Below are 20,618 nucleotides of genomic sequence, written 5' to 3'. Positions count from 1 at the left end.
CTCTGTATCATGGTTAGCAGCTTCTGCATGTGAGAGATTTGAGCCATTATTTTTCTGACAAGGGGAGAGACTCACTAACCAATTTATGACCCACTGGTGACCATGTGACCCACTGTGTGTTGTTTGGGATTCTCTCTTCTGTAATTAGCTGCCTGGAAAAAGATAAAGAGAAACATTTCCAAGTGAATAAATCACAGTGGAATTTCTTTTCTTTTTAAATTATTATTATACTAGAAAAGCATAACAGATTTTGGGAGGAAGTCGCTGACCTTTTATTTAAGTCATAAATGTCATACGAAGCTGTGTAGGAATGCCTCCATTGCTGCAAAAGAAAACAAACATTTCAGGCTTCTGTGATTCTTGGTAGTTTGACCACTTGCTATAGGAGCCCAGCTGAGAGATAAAGCCGTATAACATTGTATAATTCTCAAATTTTATATCTTATAATTCCCTATCTAGATTCTTAAAATTTTGGAATTAGAAAATATCTCAGAAATCATCTAGTACAAACTCCTCTGGATTTTACCTATAACTTTTCTCTGGCCTCATCTCTGCAAAGGAGACTTCCCAGGACCACAGTGGGCTGAGGTGCCGTTTCCTGTGGCAAACATTATTCTCAGCACTTACCACAGTAATGTTAAGTTCAGCTGTTTAAGAAAATGCAAATTTTCCCTTTTCAACCACCTTATTGGCAAAATATCTTAAAGAACTCTAATTCTATTGCTGGTAGTGATGGGGAGAGATGTTTACTTTCCTACACTGATCATGAAAATATAAAGTGTTACAGATTTTTTGAAAGCCACCTGGCAATATGTTTTAAAATTGAAATACATATACCATCAATATTTTAAATAACCATCTCAAGAATCTAAAACATGAAAAGCAACCAAATCCAAAGAAATTAGAAGAAAAGAAGTAATAAAGGTCAAAGCAGTAATCAAATAGAAAAAAATTCAATAGAGAAAAATCCAACAAAGCTAAAAACTGGTTCTTTGAAAAGACTAATAAAATTACTAACACAGAGTAAGAAAAAGAGTATGAATGAATAATATCAGAAATGAAAAATGGGATACCACAATGGGCTCTACAGACATTAAAAGATTATAAGACCTTATTTTAAATGTTTTTTACCTATAAATTTTAAAAGTTAGAAAAAAGGACAAATTCCTTTAAAAGCAAGTTATCAAAAGTGAGACGAAAGAGTGAATTCTGAATAGTTTTACATCTAATATAAAACTGAATCCATAAAAAACCTCTGTACAAAGAAAACTCCCAGCTCAAATAATTTTACCAGCAAACTCCTTGTCATTTATCCAAATGAGCTGAAAACTTATACCCACACGAAAAACCTACACACAAATGTTTACAGCAGCTTTATTCATGTTTGCCAAAACTTGGACATAACCAAGATGTCCTTCAACAGGTGAATGTATAAACAAACCACGGTCCAGGCAGACTATGGAATATTATTCAGTGATAAAAAGAAATGACCTACCAAGCCATGAAAAGAAATAGAGGAAACTTAAATGCATATTGCCAAGTGAGAGAAGCCAATCTGAAAAGGCAACATACTGTATGATTCCAACCACATGACATTCCAGAAAAGACGAAATTACAGACACAGTAAAGATCAGTGGTTGCTAGGGGTTCGGGTGAAAGGAGGGACGAACAGGTGGAGCACAGGGGATTTTTAGGAAAAGTGAAAATATTCTGCATGACACTATAATGACAGATAAAAGTCATTATACACTCTACATGTGTCAAAACCCATAAAATGTACAACACAGAGAGTGAACCCTAATGTAAACTATGAACTTTAGTTAATAATAATGCGTCAATATTGGCTCATCAATTGTAACAAACGTACTACTACATTTAATGCAAAATGTTAATAATAGGGAAAATAACAGGGGTGGAGGTGAGGCAGGGGGTGGTGGTGAGGAAGTATACGGGAACCCCCTGTACTTTCCACTCATTTTCTGTAAACCTAAAGCTGCTCTAAAAAATAAAGTCTATTAATTCAAAAATAAATGAGCTAGAGCCATAGCAGATGACTTGGAAGAAGTTCCACATGGTACCACTGAGTGAGAAATGCAATTTACAGAAAAGTATGGAAAATAGGATTCTATTTTTATAAAATAAACAATAACTAAAAAGAATCTCTATCTTCCTAGAATTATATGAATAAAGAAACAACTATAAAATATGGAGGGGTATACAATAGATTCTCAACATGGGATACCTGGGGAAAAGGCAGAGGGGTGAGGAGTAGGGAGTCAAGAAAAAATGGTAAAAAAATAAGACTGAAGATTTTTTAAATATATGATCACAGATTTGCATTTATGAAATATTATGTTTATATGTGGATACATATATAAATTAAAGATTTTTTTTTTCAAAATTACTTGTCTGTATGTCTGTTTTCCCTACCATACTCCTAGAGATAAGAAATTGTGTCTTATTCATCTTTAAATACCCGGAGTGTCTGGTCTAGTACAAGCCACATAGTAGGTATTCAAGAAACAGACCAAACTAAAATAATCAAAGTTTACCTATGAGGCTGAAATAGATGAAATAGGTAGCCCGAGACCCCCAGCTCTATTAGCAGAGCTAAGACCTGTCAGGTCCCTCATCTTGAAAAATATTTCCCACTTATCATTCATCACCCTCCTGTCCTCTCATGTCAACAAATATTTATTGTCTCCTCTTCTTTGCAAGTCATACATTCTTTTTTGAATCCTGAATTATTCTGACACACTCCATGCTTGTTTCTGGAAAACCTCTGAGTATAATACTCACTAGAGCCAAAAGTTGTGGTACAGGCTAAAAATATTAAGAGATTTAAGAAGTTTTGAGATCATTTCAGGGTGACAGATCTATCATGGGTTGTAAAGGGAAATCCAAGATGTTTGTATATTCACTGAATCTTCCGAAACAGACTCATCAGTCTATTTAGGCTATAAACATTGGCACCTATCCTCTTGATTAGGCATTACTGGATAAGACAGGCTCCCTCTTTTTGAGGAGCTCATAGTTGAATGTGGGATATGGAGACATAAACTACAAGAAAAGAATCACAGAGCATGCAATGGAGGTGGGTGGGGAAAGGCAGGAATCATAAATTAGGAATTGGGGAGGGAGAGAGGCTTATGGAAAAGGTGACTCTTGGACTGAGTCTCAGTGGCAGAGGACTGCCACACAGAGAAGGAAAAAAAGCATCATAGCAGAAAGAGGTTCAAGCACGAACATAGGAAAGATCATGTTTAAGAGCACAAACTTTGGAGTCTTCTAACCTGGATTCAAGTCTTGCTCTAGACTGAATATTTGTATTCCCCCCTTACCCTCAATTCATATGTTGAAATCCTAGCCCCCAACGTGATGGTATTCTGGAGATGGGATCCCTGGGGAGTGACTAAGTCACGAGGGGGAACGCTCTCATGAATGGGATTAGTTTCCTTATAAAAGAGACTCCAGAGAAATCCCTTGACCCTTCTACCATGTGAGGACACACGGAGAAGACGGTCAACTATGATCCAGGAAGTGAGACCTTGACAGATACTGAATCTGCTGCCACCTTGATCTTGGACTTCTCAGCCTCCAGAACTCTGAGAAATAAATTTCTGTTGTTAAGCCACCCAGTCTATGATGTTTATAGCAACCCAAATGGACGAAGGCAAGTCTCCAATATGTAATATCAGGCAAGTTTCTTTCTAGACTTCAATTTTCTCTTTAGGAAGATGAGGATAGTGACAGAAACAATCTCAGGGGCACGAGAATGAACGTGAAGTATTTAGCAGGACTCCTGGACATTGTCAACAAGTCACAGACGATGCAACTATTATCATCGGTACAGCATTAAGCGATGAGGCGAGATGCTATGAGAACATCCATACTAGGCTGTATGGTCCTTACTTATTTATGTTTTCTTTTTTTTTAATTAATTAATTTTTAAAAAATTATTTGGTTTTGTTCACTGACTCACTTACCTTTTTTTGTAGCTACACCTTAAAATTAAGAATTGATCTTTCTGAATGGACTAGCTCAGTCATGGAGAAACCATGCAGTAGGATCTAAAGAGCACTGGCAGTAGACCTCCAGGGAAATTGAATAAAAGTAGACTTTTCTTTGTTCTTGATGTGTGTCTTGAGAGTTGATTAGTCAACACATTTACGCTGTATAGAAAATTCTGCTGGATACTCCGGGAAGTAAAATAGAATATAGAGTTCTCTATTTCAGTAATCTTTTGATTTAATGCTCGGCAATAAAACGTATGAAGAAAGTAAGCTAATGTGATAGAGAGTGAATGTTGGGGGGGACAGAGTAGCATCAACAAAGCCTGGACCTGAATTACTAAAAAGGGAGAGCATATGATGAGCAGGGGAAGAAGGTGCCAGGATGAAGCAATAGCAAGTGCTTTGGCCCTTAGATGGGAATGAAAGTGATGCTTCAGAAATATGAAGAGCTTTGCACTTAAAGGTTCTTAACTTTGGATCACTGAATCACTTGGGAGTCCTTAAAACTACCCACACCTGGACCCCATCCATAGCTATGCTGAGTTAGTTGGTGTGCAGTAGGCTGTAGGCATCTGTATTTTATTATTTATTTATACTTTTTTGCGGTACGCGGGCCTGTCACTGTTGCGGCCTCTCCCGTTGCGGAACACAGGCTCCGGACGCGCAGGCTCAGCGGCCATGGCTCACGGGCCCAGCCGCTCCGCGGCATGTAGAATCTTCCCGGACCGGGGCACGAACCCGTGTCCCCTGCATCGGCAGGAGGACTCTCAACGGCTGCGCCACCAGGGAAGCCCCTAGGCATCTGTATTTAAAAAAAAACTTCCCCAGGTGATTGATCCTAAGGAGCAGGCAGGGGTGGGAAGCACTGGCCAAGCTTGGTGAGTGCAGAGAGGGAGGTGCGAGGTGGGTTCAGAAAGGCAGAGTGGCAGGATGAAGGGGACAGAATGAAAACAGCAGAAGCAGTTAAACGCACATGAAAACTCCCGTGATACAACAGATACAAATTACCAATGATGGTTGTCCAGCTAAGGTCTACCAGCGAAATACATCCGTTAGTACACACCATATGGCACTTGTTGAACTTGGCTAAATAGCAAATTGAGCTGGTATTTACCTTGCTGTTTCTACCTTAACCTCATAGTCTTTATATGTTTGTCTTTAACTTGGGAAATTGTTAATCTGTGGTTCTCAACCCTGGCTGCTCATTAAAATACTCTACGTATTAAAAAAACAAAAACAAAAAAAGAAAACTGATGACAGCTTCACCCCAGAGACTTCAATTTATTTATCTGGGGCTTGGACCTGGACACTAGGAATTTTTAAAAGCTCCTTAAATGATTTTAATCCGTAGACAGCAATAAGAACCACTGAATTAAACAAACACTAATTCATCAACTGGGAACAGATGTGTTAAAGTTGGTTTAGGCTTCTGATTCCTTCCTGGTGGATTGGTTTAGCAGAATATAGTCAGCAAGGCTTCATGTCCAGGAAATGGAGCCCAGCACAATGAATCAGGGCAAATATTACGAGCGGGAGTTACCATCCCAAAATGGGAAACGGAGTACGGGCTGGTCGGCATGGCCTGAATACAGGAGCGCTGGTGTGTGGGATAAGGTCACTCAGTATTTACTATTTATTCTAGAGAAAAAAGGCAGAGGTAGGGATCCCCAGCTTTGTATTTTGTTTTCAAGCAGAATCTCTCTACAGGTTTTTAATCTTTCCAGTATGTCTCAAAACTTCCTATACTCAACAACCGTTGTCAAATCCATGAATAATCAAAAAGCTGCAGTGAAAGTCACTGGCGATCGGCAGCCACCCTAAACATGAGAAGGATGTGTGATTAGGCTGTAACCTTTCCTCAGTGTGTGAGAATTTGATGTTGGGCTGGGCAACTGGAGGAAGCTGAGCGCTCCCTGCAGGGCACTGGTGACCGGTTCTGAGGCTGCCCCTTTGGAACGGTTTGTATATGGTGGGACCTGGGGGCTGGGAGGTGGACCGTGCAGAGTCTCTTCTAGAGGATGAGAAGTTTAACTGTTTTTAAAGCAAATGCTTGAGAGTTTTAATATATGTCGAACTGAGACAAAGGAAATAAAGGGTTCTATTACTGGATGTACAAGTCAGACATGTACACATACTTTTAAATTATAAGTTCTATTTTATTAACTTATGTTTTTAGTATCTATGTATAATATTACTTTAGCTTTTTAGTATTTGAAAACCCTGAAAATGAATTTCTTTTAAAACATTCGTTAGACTTATCTTTTATGAATGAGAATGACCATTTCTCCTTCTGATACCGAATTAATGAGTTTTTAGCGCCTACTCTTTTACTTAGGTATCAAGCCTAAATAGTCACAGACTTGAAATCAGTTATAAAATAACAAACTCATAGGATTCTTTAAATGTCACAGTAAAAAAGCATTTCTTTTACCTTCACATAGTTGTGTTCGAAGAGAACATATTGTCTATCAGGAGATACTGAATAATCATTCATAGAAAATCCAAATTCATCCTGTCAATCAAGTAGAAAAAAGAACAATTGAACGATTCCATTTAACTGCCGTTATTGAGTACTTACTGTGTAGAGGGTACGGTTCTAGACTTGTGGCTGGTAGCTTGAGAGGTTCCGGTCTAGAAGAGGGGGCACACTCCCTCACACAAATGACCATGAGGCAAGGTGGGTGGTGATCAGGGTTAGAGAATCAGGGAGGGAAGAATTTATTTTAATGAAGGAGAGATGGCTATGTGGGTGGGGATCAGGAACAGAGAGAGAACTTCCTCAGGAGGGGAAACAGCAGGAGTAAAAACCCAGATGCAGAAAGGGCATGCATATTTAGAGACTGCCTAAAGGTTAGTTGTAACCTGAATACAGTATAGGGTGTGTCAGACAAAGAGAAGACATAAAATTAGAAAAATAGCCAAGGCCTAGATATAAGAAATAGACCTATGAACTACTTTTTTTTTTTTTTTTTTTGGCGGTACGCGGGCCTCTCACTATTGTGGCATCTCCCGTTGCAAAGCACAGGCTCCGGACGTGCAGGCTCAGCGGCCATGGCTCACGGGCCCAGCCTCTCCGCGGCATGTGGGATCCTCCCGGACCGGGGCACGAACCCGCGTCCCCTGCATCGGCAGACAGACTCTCAACCACTGCGCCACCAGGGAAGCCCTGAACTACTTTTTGCACATGGATGTGATAGAATCTTATCTGGCTTTTACAAAGATGCTCTGGTGACCCAGTGGCTGAGATGAGATGAGAGGGGAGGGGTTACAGTAGCCCTGGACTTGGGCAATGCCATGGTCTGATTTACAGAATGGAGAGAGGGACACTCGTTAGAATACTGTCACAAGATTAATCAAGGCTTCGAACCAGGACTATACCGTGGAAATGGAAATCCGAGAGACACTTGACGTTGCAAGGGAGGACTGATAGGTTCTGTTGAGTAGCTAAATAAGGGGAATGCCAGAGGAATCAAGGATTCTGAGGTTTCTAGCTTAAGTGACTTTGAAGAGGGCGCTATTTACCAAGATTGGGAACTCAGGAAGAGGACTAGTATGCCTTCCGTTTGCTAGGAGAGGGAAGGGGAAATAACTAGTTTAGCTTGGGACACTGAGTTTAAAATGACTGCAGGCCATCCGTGTGCCAGAACCGGCAAGCTGTCAGAAACAGAGGTCTAGATCTTGGGAGGAGGTTAGTATTACAGGCATGTATTTGAGAAGCACCTGTGCTGTGGAAGTGCATGGGATTCGCTGAAGGAGAGCATGCAAAGTGAGGAGGGAGGGTAGCAGTGAAGACACGGCCCTGCAGAGCACTTACACGTAAGAGTATGAGCAGAGGAGGAGGAATCGTCAAAGGAGACTAAAAAGTAGCCAAGGCAGGGAGCATTCCAAGAAGAAGAGAAAGATCCACTGTGCCATATGCTGCAGAGAGAGTCCAACAGGATGAGAAACGATAGTACTCATGATTTGAAAGGTTATGAAAAAGAAAATCCCCAGAATTCCCTTAAAGCATGAATTAATTATGTGATTAAACATACAAGTGTACTGTTCTCCAAGAACATGGAGCTGTTTCCATATTCAGCATTGAATAGCAAGATATTATTTTCTTGTTTGTAGAGATATTCATGATCTAAAGAGAGAAAACGGCCAGATCAGTATTTCAAGTTGCTTTTAAACATCTTCATAAGCTAAAAAACCATGCAATAAAAATTTAAGACAAATTCACACAAGTACTAAAAAGGCATTTCTAAGTTGGAAAAACATGAACTGATGAATATTACACTAGTATGCCTTCATTTTTCCATCATTATTGTAAAGGGTTCAATTTACATTTAACTTTTTATAGTACATATCAAAGAAATACTCAAGTTTCTTTCTGTCTTATCCCCCTTTCCACCCTTAAGTAGAAAAAAAATACTTTCCCATACGGTTAAAAAAAAATAAGAATATTTTCTCAGTGCCATAAAAGTGCCCCACAACCTAACCAGAATGAAAATAACCATAAAAATCAGCCCCCTCTCCACCAAAAATCCTTACCTGAAATCCATCGCAAGGTGTAGAACTTCACTCTAAAAGTATTTTTTAAATAATCGGTTAGAGTGTAGGTTCTGCGACTATCAGCTGTAGCATCACCTGCTGGTTGGAAAAAACAGCCAAATGTTCAGTAAGACGGGATAACCTGTTTCGCATATAAAAAAAAAAAAAAGGATATCTATAATATACACTAGTCACAAAATACAGAAATACACTGACAAAATGCAAAACACATTTTGAAAGAGTTCGGACTGAGAAAAAGGGTAAAAATGCATTTAGCTGTTAAAGTGTTTGCGAGAGTGTGTTTTTCACGGTGCTACATTAGTGAGCTTCATTTCGAAGGTCTAGATCAACAATGTCCAAGGGAAATATAGTGTGAGTACACTTTCTAGTAGCCATATTTAAAAATTTTTAAGGTGAAATTAATTCTAATTGCATATTTTATTTAGCCAGTATATCAAATATTTTATCATTTCAGTGTGTAATTGGTCTTTATATGCTATTAATAGATCTTTCACATTATTTCTTTTCATACTGTCTTTAAAACCTGATATGTAATTGATGATTACAGTGTATCTCAATTTGAATGGGCACCTTCCCAGTCAATGCAATCATGCAGTGGATGGCACGAGGCTAGATTATCCTTTCGTGAGGGCCTGAGGTCCACTTCTAAGCCCTCTTGCTCTGCAAAGACCTTTAAGATATACTGATCACCCAGTTCAGAGATCTTCGTTTCTATCATCATTTTTCCTTGAATTTGATTAAAGTTTACGTGAAGCCTTTCCCTTGGATTCTGTGACAGCCTCAGTCCTTCTCCTAACTCTCTGACCATTATTTTTCCATCTCCTACTTTGACTCTATTTTTCTCCACTGGCCTGTAAGGCAGAAATGCTTTGATATTAGTCTTCAGCTTTCTCCTCCTCTCTCTCTACAGTTTTCCTTCCAGGGAACTCCAGAGAATGTGAGTTCCAGGGCTTCAGGTATACTTACCATTTAGATGAATGACAATATCTGCTCTCACCACCTTAGCCTACCGCACCCACGCTTACATTTCCAGTGCTTCTTAGTTGACTTGCCCCACTCTAACCCTATACACACCCTGTCTAAAATAATTGTCTTCCTTCCAAAACTAGATTTCCACAGGAAATTTGTGTGGTTTTATACTCTGTTACTGAAGACGGCAATTCAAAGGCTGAAGATCATTTTGATGTCTCCCTCTTTTTTACCATCCCCTACAACCAATCAACCCTATTGACTCTTCCTACGAAATCTCTTCTCCAGATATCCCTGCCATCAGGTTCTCCCAATCCAATTCCTGCCCTGCACCGTCACCGGAATGATCTTTCTAAAATGCCACTATCATTCTGGTGATCTCTTCCTCAAAAGCTTCCAATGAGTCCCCACTGTCTACAGGGATATTCAGACTGCTTAGCCTGGCAGTTGCAGCCCCACAGTCTGATGTGAGACCTTTCCAGGCTTATTTTCACTCTATCCCTGCAAGAACCTTCTAACCTAGTCACACTGATCTGCCTACTGAACCCAGCAGATCTTCTTAGGCTTGTCTGACTCTACTCCTTGTCCTAAGCCACTTCCTGGCATGTCCTCAACGGCTTCCCCATCTGTCACAAGCCTCCCTCCTCCATTTCCCACCTCTGTCATGAAGACCTCAATTCGGCCTCTGACTTTTGCCCCCATGCTACTCATTGGGCTCCTGTCACTTACTAACTTGTGTTGATAACTATTTTTCCATGCCTGCCTGTGTAATCTGCTCAGCTGGGCCATGTATTCTTTTGAAGACAGGGCTTTGGGTTTTTGTTCATTGGTTTGGGGTTTTTGTTTTTGTTTTTCATCAACCTTAGCATCCAGCACAGTTGTATGGCATAAAAGACACACACAAAAAAAGTTTTTGTTGATTGGAGTAGGGCATCATCCTATAAGCACAGTCAAGCCAGTGTGATTCCTCTTCCTCAATCCCAGAGCCTCCACTGATGACAAATACCTTAAAGTCTTTTTCCAAACTCTCTACATTTTCCACGTACGTGTAAACATACACTCACAAAATCAGCCACTACCATAACACTCCTATAACTGCAGCTCTTTTCAGGGATTTCAAAGCCAGCAGTATCTTCTCGTGTTAATTTTTTACAGCCTGTGGAGAAGTAGATCTCGTACAGGAAATGCTCTTTCAAAAAGTGTTCTTGGGTTTCCCTGGTGGCGCAGTGGTTGAGAGTCCGTCTGCTGATGCAGGGGACGTGGGTTCATGCCCTGGTCCGGGAGGATCCCATGTGCCGTGGAGCGGCTGGGCCCATGAGCCATGGCCGCTGAGCCTGCGCGTCCAGAGCCTGTGCTCCACAACGGGAGAGGCCGCAACAGTGAGAGGCCCGCGCACCGCAAAAAGAAAAAAAGTGTTCTTAAGGTTTTATTTCTTTGGATTTGATCTGATAACATAGTTTTGTTTCTGCCTATAAAAACTTCAGCTTCGATAGATAAAGTTGCTACCCTTTATTTTATTATTTTATTGATTTTGTATAAGCCTAGTTTGTTAAGTAAAATATTCTTTTAAAAACTTTTGTTTTTCAATTCAATCCTGCATTTCTCCCCTGAAAGTTAATAAGATATTTGTGTTTATTAGCAAAAATATAGCAAGTGAGTAAAGCCAGTCCTTGAGTTTAACCTTTAAATAAGAAGTAAAGCCTTGTGCTACAGAAAATAATATTTGAAACTCATGTTGGACTACAAAATTACAAATCTGGATTTGTTCATTAAACACCCTCAGTTGTTTGTATTCATCCAATCATCCTATTATATAAAAATAGTTATAAAGTGAGTATCATTGTTGAGGATAAATACCCTGCTATCAAGAGCTATTAGTCTAAAATGAACATAAAACACATCCCCAAATTAGTACAAATCAAGGTATCAGTGGTAAGAAACATTCACAATCCTAATATTATCTGCTGATGTAGATGTTTAGATAGATCTGTAAATAGAAATAGATCAATTTATACACACACGCATATATTACAACCAACTGAATGTCTGTGTCCCCTCAAAATTCACATGTTGAAATCGTAACCGCCATATGATGGTATTAGGAGGGGGAGCCCTTGGTAGGTAATTCGATCATGAGTACTAATCCTCATGAGTGGGTTTAGTTCCCTTTAGAAAGTGACTCCAGAAAGCTCTCTCCCCACTTCTGCTATGTGAGGACACAGGAAACGGGTCCTCACCAGACACTAAACACCGAATCTGCTGGCATCTTGATCTTGGACTTCTAGCTTCCAGAACCGTGAGAAATAAATGTTTGTTGTTTAAGTCACCCAATCTCTGCTATCTTTATAACAGCAGTCCACACATACTAAGACATACATATCTATAACAAGACAGACATATCAACATAAAGTGTCTATCACTGACTCTTGATTTTGTGAGAATGAACTGCATACCTCCAATATAGATCAGATACAGTGCTATCTCACATGAGGGTATTTGCCCAGGTTTTAAAGGACAACACACTTCAATCTGGAATAATAAAATAACGGAGACAAAAATCCCCTGTGAGGTCACCTGCTGCCCTGCATGCCGCTCTTCCTTGCTGGGCACTTACCTCTCCTGCCTCTTCGCCTCAAATGTCACTGGGCTCATCCTCTCATCAGGCCTCAGCCTTTCTAAACCCATCATCTCTGCCAGATTCAGACTCCCTTCTGCTCATAATGGGCTCAGCGTGATTTCGATCCATCTGCTGATGTTCAGATATCTATACTGATGCCAGGCCGTGTTCTTGCTATGGCCCAGGACATGGGTGCAAGGCCCGGGCCACCCTTGGCTTGTGTTACCCTCTCTCAGCTCCTTTACAACGACCTTCAAGCCGGGTTCCCTATCCTGGCTCCCCAGACCCCAAACACCACTGCAAAACTGGAACAAGCAGAGCAATAAATGTTCCTTGTTTTTTGCCTTGTCATTTGAAAAGCAGCGCAAACTGGAAGATGCTTTCGAAACATCTAGATAAGCGAGTTCTGCGAGACGTGAGTGCCAAGTCCAGGTTTTGACCTTTAGCAAGTTCATAGTTTACTGCCAAGTTACAACCTATTCTGTCAAACACCAGAGGACACGCCCACATTTCCCTTTCCTTGTCTGATTGCTCCCTGACTGGGCACCCGTGCAACAACAGATGAAGGTCTTGGGCTGCTAGTGTGGTCTTCCTGGTGGGCCTGGGACATATCGTTTATTTGACTTACCAGTTTAAAGCATTATGCTAGCCAAGCAGAGCAGCTAATCATGTTACCCATCAGTTTCCACAGAAACTCCTAGATTCATGTCTCCTTGAATTTAAAAATCAAAAAACGGTTAACAGCTTTATACTTTACTGTTTTGCTGAGACCAACTATTAGGTTGAACCATATGAAAATGCCATTTTTATCAATCAAAAATGGCAGAATAACAGCTTTTAAAATGGTTCAACTTAACAATAATTTCTCATCAAAGTGTATGGTATCTTAATGAGCCCTGGTTGTAGGATCAAACTCTTTTCTGAATAAAAGGAATTCCAGAATTCTAAGTAAGAGAGTGGTGTCGTTCCACAGAATAGTCTTGCTTTAACCGATGGTTATTTTATGATTACAGGATATTTTGAATTTTTTTATATTCATTAATAATAACCTTTTTTGGTCTGTATGAAACTGTGATATAAAATATTTCTACCTCAGAGAGAGAAACTGTTTGGGGAAATAAATGGCTAATGAAATGCAACTAAAAGGAGAAGTGCTGTTTATAGCTCATAAACTCATAAAGTTGTTAAACATGGGGAATAGATATCTGGTTATAGAGTTCTTGTGTTCCATATGCTAATCAGTTAATATTTTATATTGATGCTAAGGAAATAAAATGAGTGTTACTTTACAATTTGCTCTAGCAAAATAGCAGCCTTGACATTGGGACAGAGGAAGAGAAATCAAGAAGGCAGAAGAAGAAATTGACTGGAAAGCTGCTCACATCCTTTATTCTGCAGCAGCACACGCGGGCTGCTACCCATCACCAATGATTCAACAAATACCAATAAGGGGTTGGGTCCCTGGTGGCTTTGAAATCAGAGAGCCTGAATTTGAACCCAGGCCTAATTCTTGCACGGGAGCCTTAGGAAAGTTACTGAATCTTTCAAAACCTCAACTTTGTAATCTATAAAATGATAATAATAGCACTATCTAGCCCCTAGGGATCTGCCATGATGAAATGAGATAACGTATGCAAAGTTCTTAGCTCAGGATTTAAAATTTAGGAAGCCCTCCAGATAGGTCAAACTGTTTATTATTATTTTGTTCCAAGCACGTGGTAGGCAATCAGGATACAAAGATGAAAGAGTCTCTCCCTTGGAGTACCTAGCAGTGCTGCTGAGATGAGGAATTTCACTGCAATAAAATAATAGCTAATTAACTTTCACTGTGTTCAAATCCCAAACGATCCTAACAGGAAAGCATAAGAGCATCACGTTGAGAAAGCATCTAGGATAAGTACAATTGAATCATTTGCTAAGTACTGACGAGCATCACTTCCTCCTTCGACAAGTTTAATACCATCCACAGCGTTCACATGGAGGGAACATGTTGGACTTGAGAGGAATTAGAGGAGTTGTGAAAAGTGATACTTCTCTGATTACTATACACAGGAGACATTAAAATATAATCACTATCACCAGATTTCCCTTCTCAATAAGAGAAACATCCCAGGGACATCAAGTGCATCTGATAAATGCATTGCCATTGAGCTGGAGCCCTTGAACCTGGGGCTGTGTGCTCTAAGCATTTACTCAAAGATCAGAGTGTCAGATGACCAAACTTTTGTTGGGGATGTAATCGCTATATTTTCAAAGGTCTACTCTGAAAGGCCAACCAACTGGTACCATGCACATTTTCCGGAATAGCAAACATTTGGAAAAAAGGAAACAACGAGGGGTTGTCCGTGTCGTGACTCCGCCCTCCTTCTCCTCTTTTCCCTCCACTCCATCTGCTCTGGCCTCCCCGCTCTTCCTCAGACACACTGGGCCCACTTCTGCCTCAGAGACTTTGAATTTGCTACACCCTCTGCCTGGAATATTCTTCCCCTCCGATGTGCCCAAAGCTTGTTCCCTACCTCCTTTAGGTCTTTATTTAAATGTCACCTTCCTTTCCTGGACTAACATTTACAACCCCATGGTTAAGAAATTCTCTTTGTATCGCCCTTCCTGGCTTGACATTTTTTTTCCTCAGCAGTGATGCCATCTAACGTACTCTAGTTTTTACCTGTTTATCATCTGCCTCTCTTGACTGTCTGTGAGCTCCAGGAGGATTGTGTTTTGTTACGTTTTGTTTGCTAGTTATCTCAGCACGGCCTAGATGGTGCCTGGCTGTAGAAGGCATAAATATTTGTCAAATGAAAAGATAAAAGCCAGACAACATAAACAGGAGAGCACAAACACGGGAACACAGCTCTAGATGTGAGCGTCGTGAACTCCAAGAGACTGGTAAGTAGGAAAGCAGTGCACTGGGCCAGCTGGGTCTAAATAGAGTGAGGACAGGAGCCTCAGGCTCCAGACTTCCACTCGCTGTCACCAGGCATGCTCACTTCTCTACGCCTGTGACCGTAATTTACCTGTTGTCTATCAGCTCAAACACACACATCTATCCTTTGCTCAGTAGTGCTGGGAAGGGGGTCTACAGCTGTGTTTCCCAGACCCCTTCCTCTGTAGGCTTCCTGTTAGGTCCTGCCGATAGGGAAACACAGAGGAGTGTAGTCAGTAGGACAGGAGGAGGGACTCCCTTTATCTTGCTGGTCCTGTCAGCAGGTGCCCCGAGGGAGCACCTGTCCCAGCCTCCTGCTTTTCTTTTTATACCTGAACCTGTTGCATCCTGCCTCTCAGTTGCATGCCTCACACACCTTGGAGCTTAGAGCCCAGAACTTCTATGTCCCTCTTCTCCTTTTTCCCAAGCCCTAGAGATAGCTTATTCCTACAGCTCCTGTCTCTCACTTACCTCATAATTTTTTCTTTTGCTCTTTAATTTGTGTAACCAATTTTTATATCAAATTTCTCTGCTGAAACATCTAGTGTGATTTCAGTGTTCATCACGTCTCTGTGAGGATTTACACAACTTACCTGTAAAATAAGAAGGTCTCTTTCGGCCGTAAGATAACAATATCTAGACCTGGGGTTGGCAAACTTTTTCTTATAGGGCCAGATGGTAAATATTTTAGCTTTGCAACTCCTAAAGTCGGCCATTGTAGCCTGAAAACAGCCACAGACAACATCTAAATGAATAGAAAAGGCTGTATTCCGAATAAAACAATTTACAAAATTAAGCAGCCAGCCCTGACTGTAGCTTGACAACCCCATCTAGACATTCCTCAGAATGGTCAGCAACACGAAAACAAAAAGCTCCCAAGACCAGTTTGAAAGACAGATGCTGAGACTGAAATTCTAACTGCCTTGAAACAATATGAATATCAACATAAGATTCCAATATATACGGCAGAGAAGTGAAAGTGGGCAGAATATTCATGTCTCAAACTTCAGGTCAAGATGAAGATGTCTACGGCCACTGGTGAAGAAATGCAAGGCCAAAGGGACTGCCTGAACTAAATCCAGTTCACCCTGCCCTCACCCCAGTGAAGAGCCAGGAGGTTCAGCGCATATAGGAAGCCAGCACTAAACAGGGCATCAGGATGGCTTTATTCCTTTTTGAAATGGAAATTGCCCTATTTTTTTTTTTTCCGGTACACGGGCCTCTCACTGTTGTGGCCTCTCCCGTTGCGGAGCACAGGCTCCTGACGCGCAGGCTCAGCGGCCATGGCTCACGGGTCCAGCCGCTCCACGGCATGTGGGATCTTCCCAGACCGGAGCACAAACCCGTGTCCCCTACATCGGCAGGCGGACTCTCAACCACTGCGCCACCAGGGAAGCCCTGCTCTGTTTTTTTATTCTGATTATAGTTACTCCCTCACCCCTTGTTAGGACTCTTCTGGGAATAATCAGGACTGGATAACAGTGGCCATAATTACTATTGACAAGGCTTTTACACCCCACTATGTCCACTGACATTAAGCCAGTGTAATCCAAGGGGATGAGAAACAGCTGAAAGGTGGAAACGTCTTAACTGTATAAATAAATGACCCACAGGCCCGTGAAACAAGCAACTATTTTAGCAAAGGGCTAGTTTTTAGCAGTAGTAGTTGTAGTGAGACATCACTGGGAGGTCACAGTGCAAGCTAGAAATGATTAGTTTGGAGAGAAAACTGATTAGAGAACATCAGCATTTGGGGAAGCTGAAAGCTCTAATACCAAGTCACTGAAGAACTTTCCAGAAAGATTTACAGGCATTATCAACAAGGCTACTCTCTGTGACAACTGTTTGTCTGCCAGGAGGTGAGGAAAATGATCACTGGAAAACAAAACTGCCATAGAAATTGCCCTTTCCAGCATTCACCCAGCAGAACTTTCAGGAGTGTGAAACAAGTATTATTATAATGCCTGTCTCTGGGACTGTTAACAAAATGTTTTTTAATTAAAAATATATAAAAAGTAGTCATGACAGATACTTATAGAGACCTTCCAATGTGCTGGGCTATTCTAGGCATTGTACACTTATTAACTTATTTTCATCCCAATTTTACAGGTAAGGAAACTGAGATGCAGATAGTAACCAGACTCAAGTCTCATGACTAGTAAGCCCTAGGCCATAGGGTTCTGAAGCCTGCGGTTATAACCACTGCTCTGAACAACCTAAGTATGCAGCAGAGTGAGGTACATGGTAAATGCTTGTTGGCAGTTTTTGTGAGTTAGCATAGATGGATTAGACTTTCTGGAAGTGTCTGGATTCAATCTTGGCAAATAATCTAAACAGGCAGCTTGGTAGTATCATTTGGACCTGGGACAGTTGGTAGGTTACATAATTTGTTCTAGTGTTCCGAAATCAGAGGGGCATCAATTCTTTCTGAAAACCCTAGAATTTTCTCTCTGGAGTGTTATTAAGGATGGCAACTCTGTGACACTTTCTGAGAAAGAAGGTTGTACTCCCCTCCTCCTCTCTTCCATGGTACAACTGGTAACTCTCATCATCTTTTCCCTACACTCATAAAAAGTAGCCATGCAAGCTTTATAATAGGTTTCTTTTCTCCCCCCACACCTTTTTTTTTTTTCATGTTTCCTAGATCTTAAACATAAAATCTTGAATAACTCAGGCCCTGCAGTACACATTTTCAAAAGAGTGGGAACTTGTCCGATGAAAAGATTCAGCGATTCCTCCTTTAGAGCCACCACAGGGGCTTGTTTGTTACTCTGCTTTCCACTCCTGTCTGTCCCTTCCTCCACTCTCTAACCCTTCCCTCAGCACTCGGTGGCAGAAGCGGACCTGCCCCGGGCCTCAGATCCTGGCCCTCTTGATTTCTTAGGGGCTCTGTTTCATCTCTTCTCCCTCCATCTCCATCTCTTCTCAGTATCTTCCTTTCGTCCATAAGCATGCACAGGGTGTACCCATACCAAATAAATACTTACTGACCCTGTGGGCTCCGGCAGCCATCTTCCCATTTCTCTTCTTGTATTTATCAGCCTACTTCTCAAATAAACAATCCGCATCTGTGGCCTTCAGTTTTTCATGGTCCCTCCTCATGCCTCTGGAACTACCCCTCACTCTGTACACTACACTTTGCTACAACAACATCTTCTTCAATGCTTATTTTCTATACCATATAGTTTGCCAATTAATCAAGTAATCTTCTATCATTAGGTAAATATTTAATCTGAACAGTCATGTCTCCACTGGTCTGTAAGTAAGCTGAAAGGATGAATTTATTTTATCAAACAGCTGCTGGCACTATACTCTACAAATAGGTATGCGTGATCTAGTAGTGGATGACTTGACCCCATAGTTAGGAATATAAGAATTTTAATCAGAATTAAAGTAACATTAAAAAATGTTCATCAAAAATATGTTTTTACATGAGCTCTAAGATAATTTCTTTAATTCACCAAATGTTTGTCAAGCTGTACTGGGTTGAATGGTTTCCCCACCCCCCAAAATTCATGTCCACTGGGAACCTCAGAAAGTGACCTTATTTGGAAATAGGGGTTTTGTAGATGTAATTAGTTAAGATGAGGTCGTACGGGATTAGGGAGTGTCCTTATAAGAAGGTCATGCAAAGATATGCTTTTGCTGACTTGGAAAATGAAGAGGACCATGTGGAGACAGAAGGGGAAGAAGGCTATGTGACAATGAAAGGAGAAATTGGAGTCATAAAGCTACAAGTCAAGGTGGTTGCCAGTAACCACCAGAAGCTGGAGGAAGCCAAGAAGCATTCTTCCCTGGAGCCTTCAGAGGGAGCGTGGCCCTGACGACACCTTGATTTTGGACTTCTGGGCTTCATAACTGTGGAAGAATAAATTTTTGTTGTTTTAAGCCACTCAGTGTATGGTATTTGTTACGACAGCTCTAGGAAAGCACCCACTCTGTTCTTCAATGTTCTGAGCACTAGAGATATGAGTGAACAAAACAAAAAATTCTTGCCCTCATGAAGCTTACATTCTAATGGGGGGGAGACATAGGAGCAAACAGTAAATAAACAATGCCTTTGTTAGGATGTTAAGTGTCACGGTTAAGTGCTAGAGAAACTCTGCTTTTTAAGGGCTCATGTGATTAGATCAGGCTCAGCCAGGTCATCTTCCTTTCTTAAAGCTGATTATGCCATCATATAATGTCACCTAACCACCAGGATAAAATCCATTATATCCACAATCTCAGAGATTAGGTAGAGATTAGCACACGGGGCAGGGAGGAAATCTGGGGAATCAGTTTAGAATTCTGTCTATCACAGTTATCTTGCCAGCTGTATTGAGAATACACTGCAGGGAGTAAGAAGAGAAATAGGGAGATTTTTGCAATAATGCAGGTGAAAGGTGATGGCGTCTTGGACTAGGGTGGTAGTAGTGGAGGTGCTGAGATACGGCCAAATTCTGAAAGAACATGAAGGTAGAAGTGATAGGATTTGCTGACCGATTGGATGTTGAGTGTGAACAAGGGAGAGGAGTTGAGAACTGCATGCATTTTGGCCTCAGTAACTGAAAAACAAATGAATTGCTATTTGCTGAGACCAGATGTATTAAGGGAGGAATAAGTTTGAGGGGATTAAAAAGTTTTGGGAGATGTTACTTTGAGATGCTAATAGCATCAAAATGGAGATGTCCACTTAATAGTTGCACGTATGCATATAGAGTTCAGGAAAGAGGTCTGGTCTGGAGATATAAATTTGGGTGTTGTTGTCAGGTTATAGATGGTGTTTAAGGCCATGGGAGTAGATGAGATCACCTGGGGGAAAGAAGGAAGAGGTTCTAGGATGAAGCCTTGGAGTCCAAGGTCAGAAGTCAGACATGACACGGGAAGGGGGAAGGGTAAGCTGGGACGAAGTAAGAGAGTGGCATGGACATATATACACTACCAAATGTAAAATAGATAGCTAGTGGGAAGCAACTGCATAGCACAGGGAGATCAGGTCAGTGCTTTGTGACCCCCTAGAGGGGTGGGAGGGAGATGCAAGAGGGAGGAGATATGGGGATATATGTATATGTATAGCTGATTCACTTTGTTATAAAGCAGAAACTAACACACCATTGTAAAGCAACTATACTCCAATAAAGATGTTAAAAATAGAAGTCAGACAGGAGGAGGAGCCCCTACAGAGAATGGGAGGGAGCATGTGGAGGTGCAGAAGGAAAAATCTAGGAGAGAGTGGAAACACAGAGGAGGGGAGAAGAAGCATGATCAACTGACAGGGAATGGGAGACTCAGAGGGAGAACTGAGCCCTGGACTCAGCAACACAGAGGTTAGGGACTTTGACGCGAGCAGAGCCAAACATTTTAGTGACGGGTGAGGATAAACCTCATGCCAGTGAGTTTAAGAGGGAGCGGGAGAGGAACAGCAGACAAAGAAAATAGAAAACTCTTCCAGGAGTTTTTTGGTAAAGGGAGCAGGGCAAGGGACTGGGAGGTGGGCAGGGATGTGGGGTACAGAGAGGATCTTCCTCTCTCCCTCCTTCCCTCCCTCCCTCCTTCCCTC

General features: G+C 41.2%; 1 protein-coding gene across 2 annotated transcripts in view; it reads right to left on the bottom strand.

The window, feature by feature from the left end:
• DPP4 (dipeptidyl peptidase 4) overlaps positions 1–20,618 on the bottom strand; it is a 77,252-nt gene that overhangs the window by 46,810 nt on the left and 9,824 nt on the right. Inside the window, exons 3-7 of one of the 2 annotated variants that reach the window (XM_060016680.1) lie at positions 8,547–8,645; positions 8,048–8,139; positions 6,445–6,525; positions 270–322; positions 80–152 (exon numbers count right to left, since the gene is read on the bottom strand). In XM_060016680.1, the coding sequence (XP_059872663.1) occupies positions 80–152; positions 270–322; positions 6,445–6,525; positions 8,048–8,139; positions 8,547–8,645 (398 nt within the window). The remainder of the gene's footprint in view (positions 1–79; positions 153–269; positions 323–6,444; positions 6,526–8,047; positions 8,140–8,546; positions 8,646–20,618) is intronic. The other variant, XM_060016681.1, reaches the window with a different exon arrangement.

This window comes from Delphinus delphis, chromosome 7 (assembly GCF_949987515.2).
Source record: "Delphinus delphis chromosome 7, mDelDel1.2, whole genome shotgun sequence".
NCBI classification, from domain to species: Eukaryota; Metazoa; Chordata; class Mammalia; order Artiodactyla; family Delphinidae; genus Delphinus; species Delphinus delphis.
Note: the sequence above shows the minus strand (reverse complement) of the source record. Positions and strands in the feature narration are given on the sequence as shown.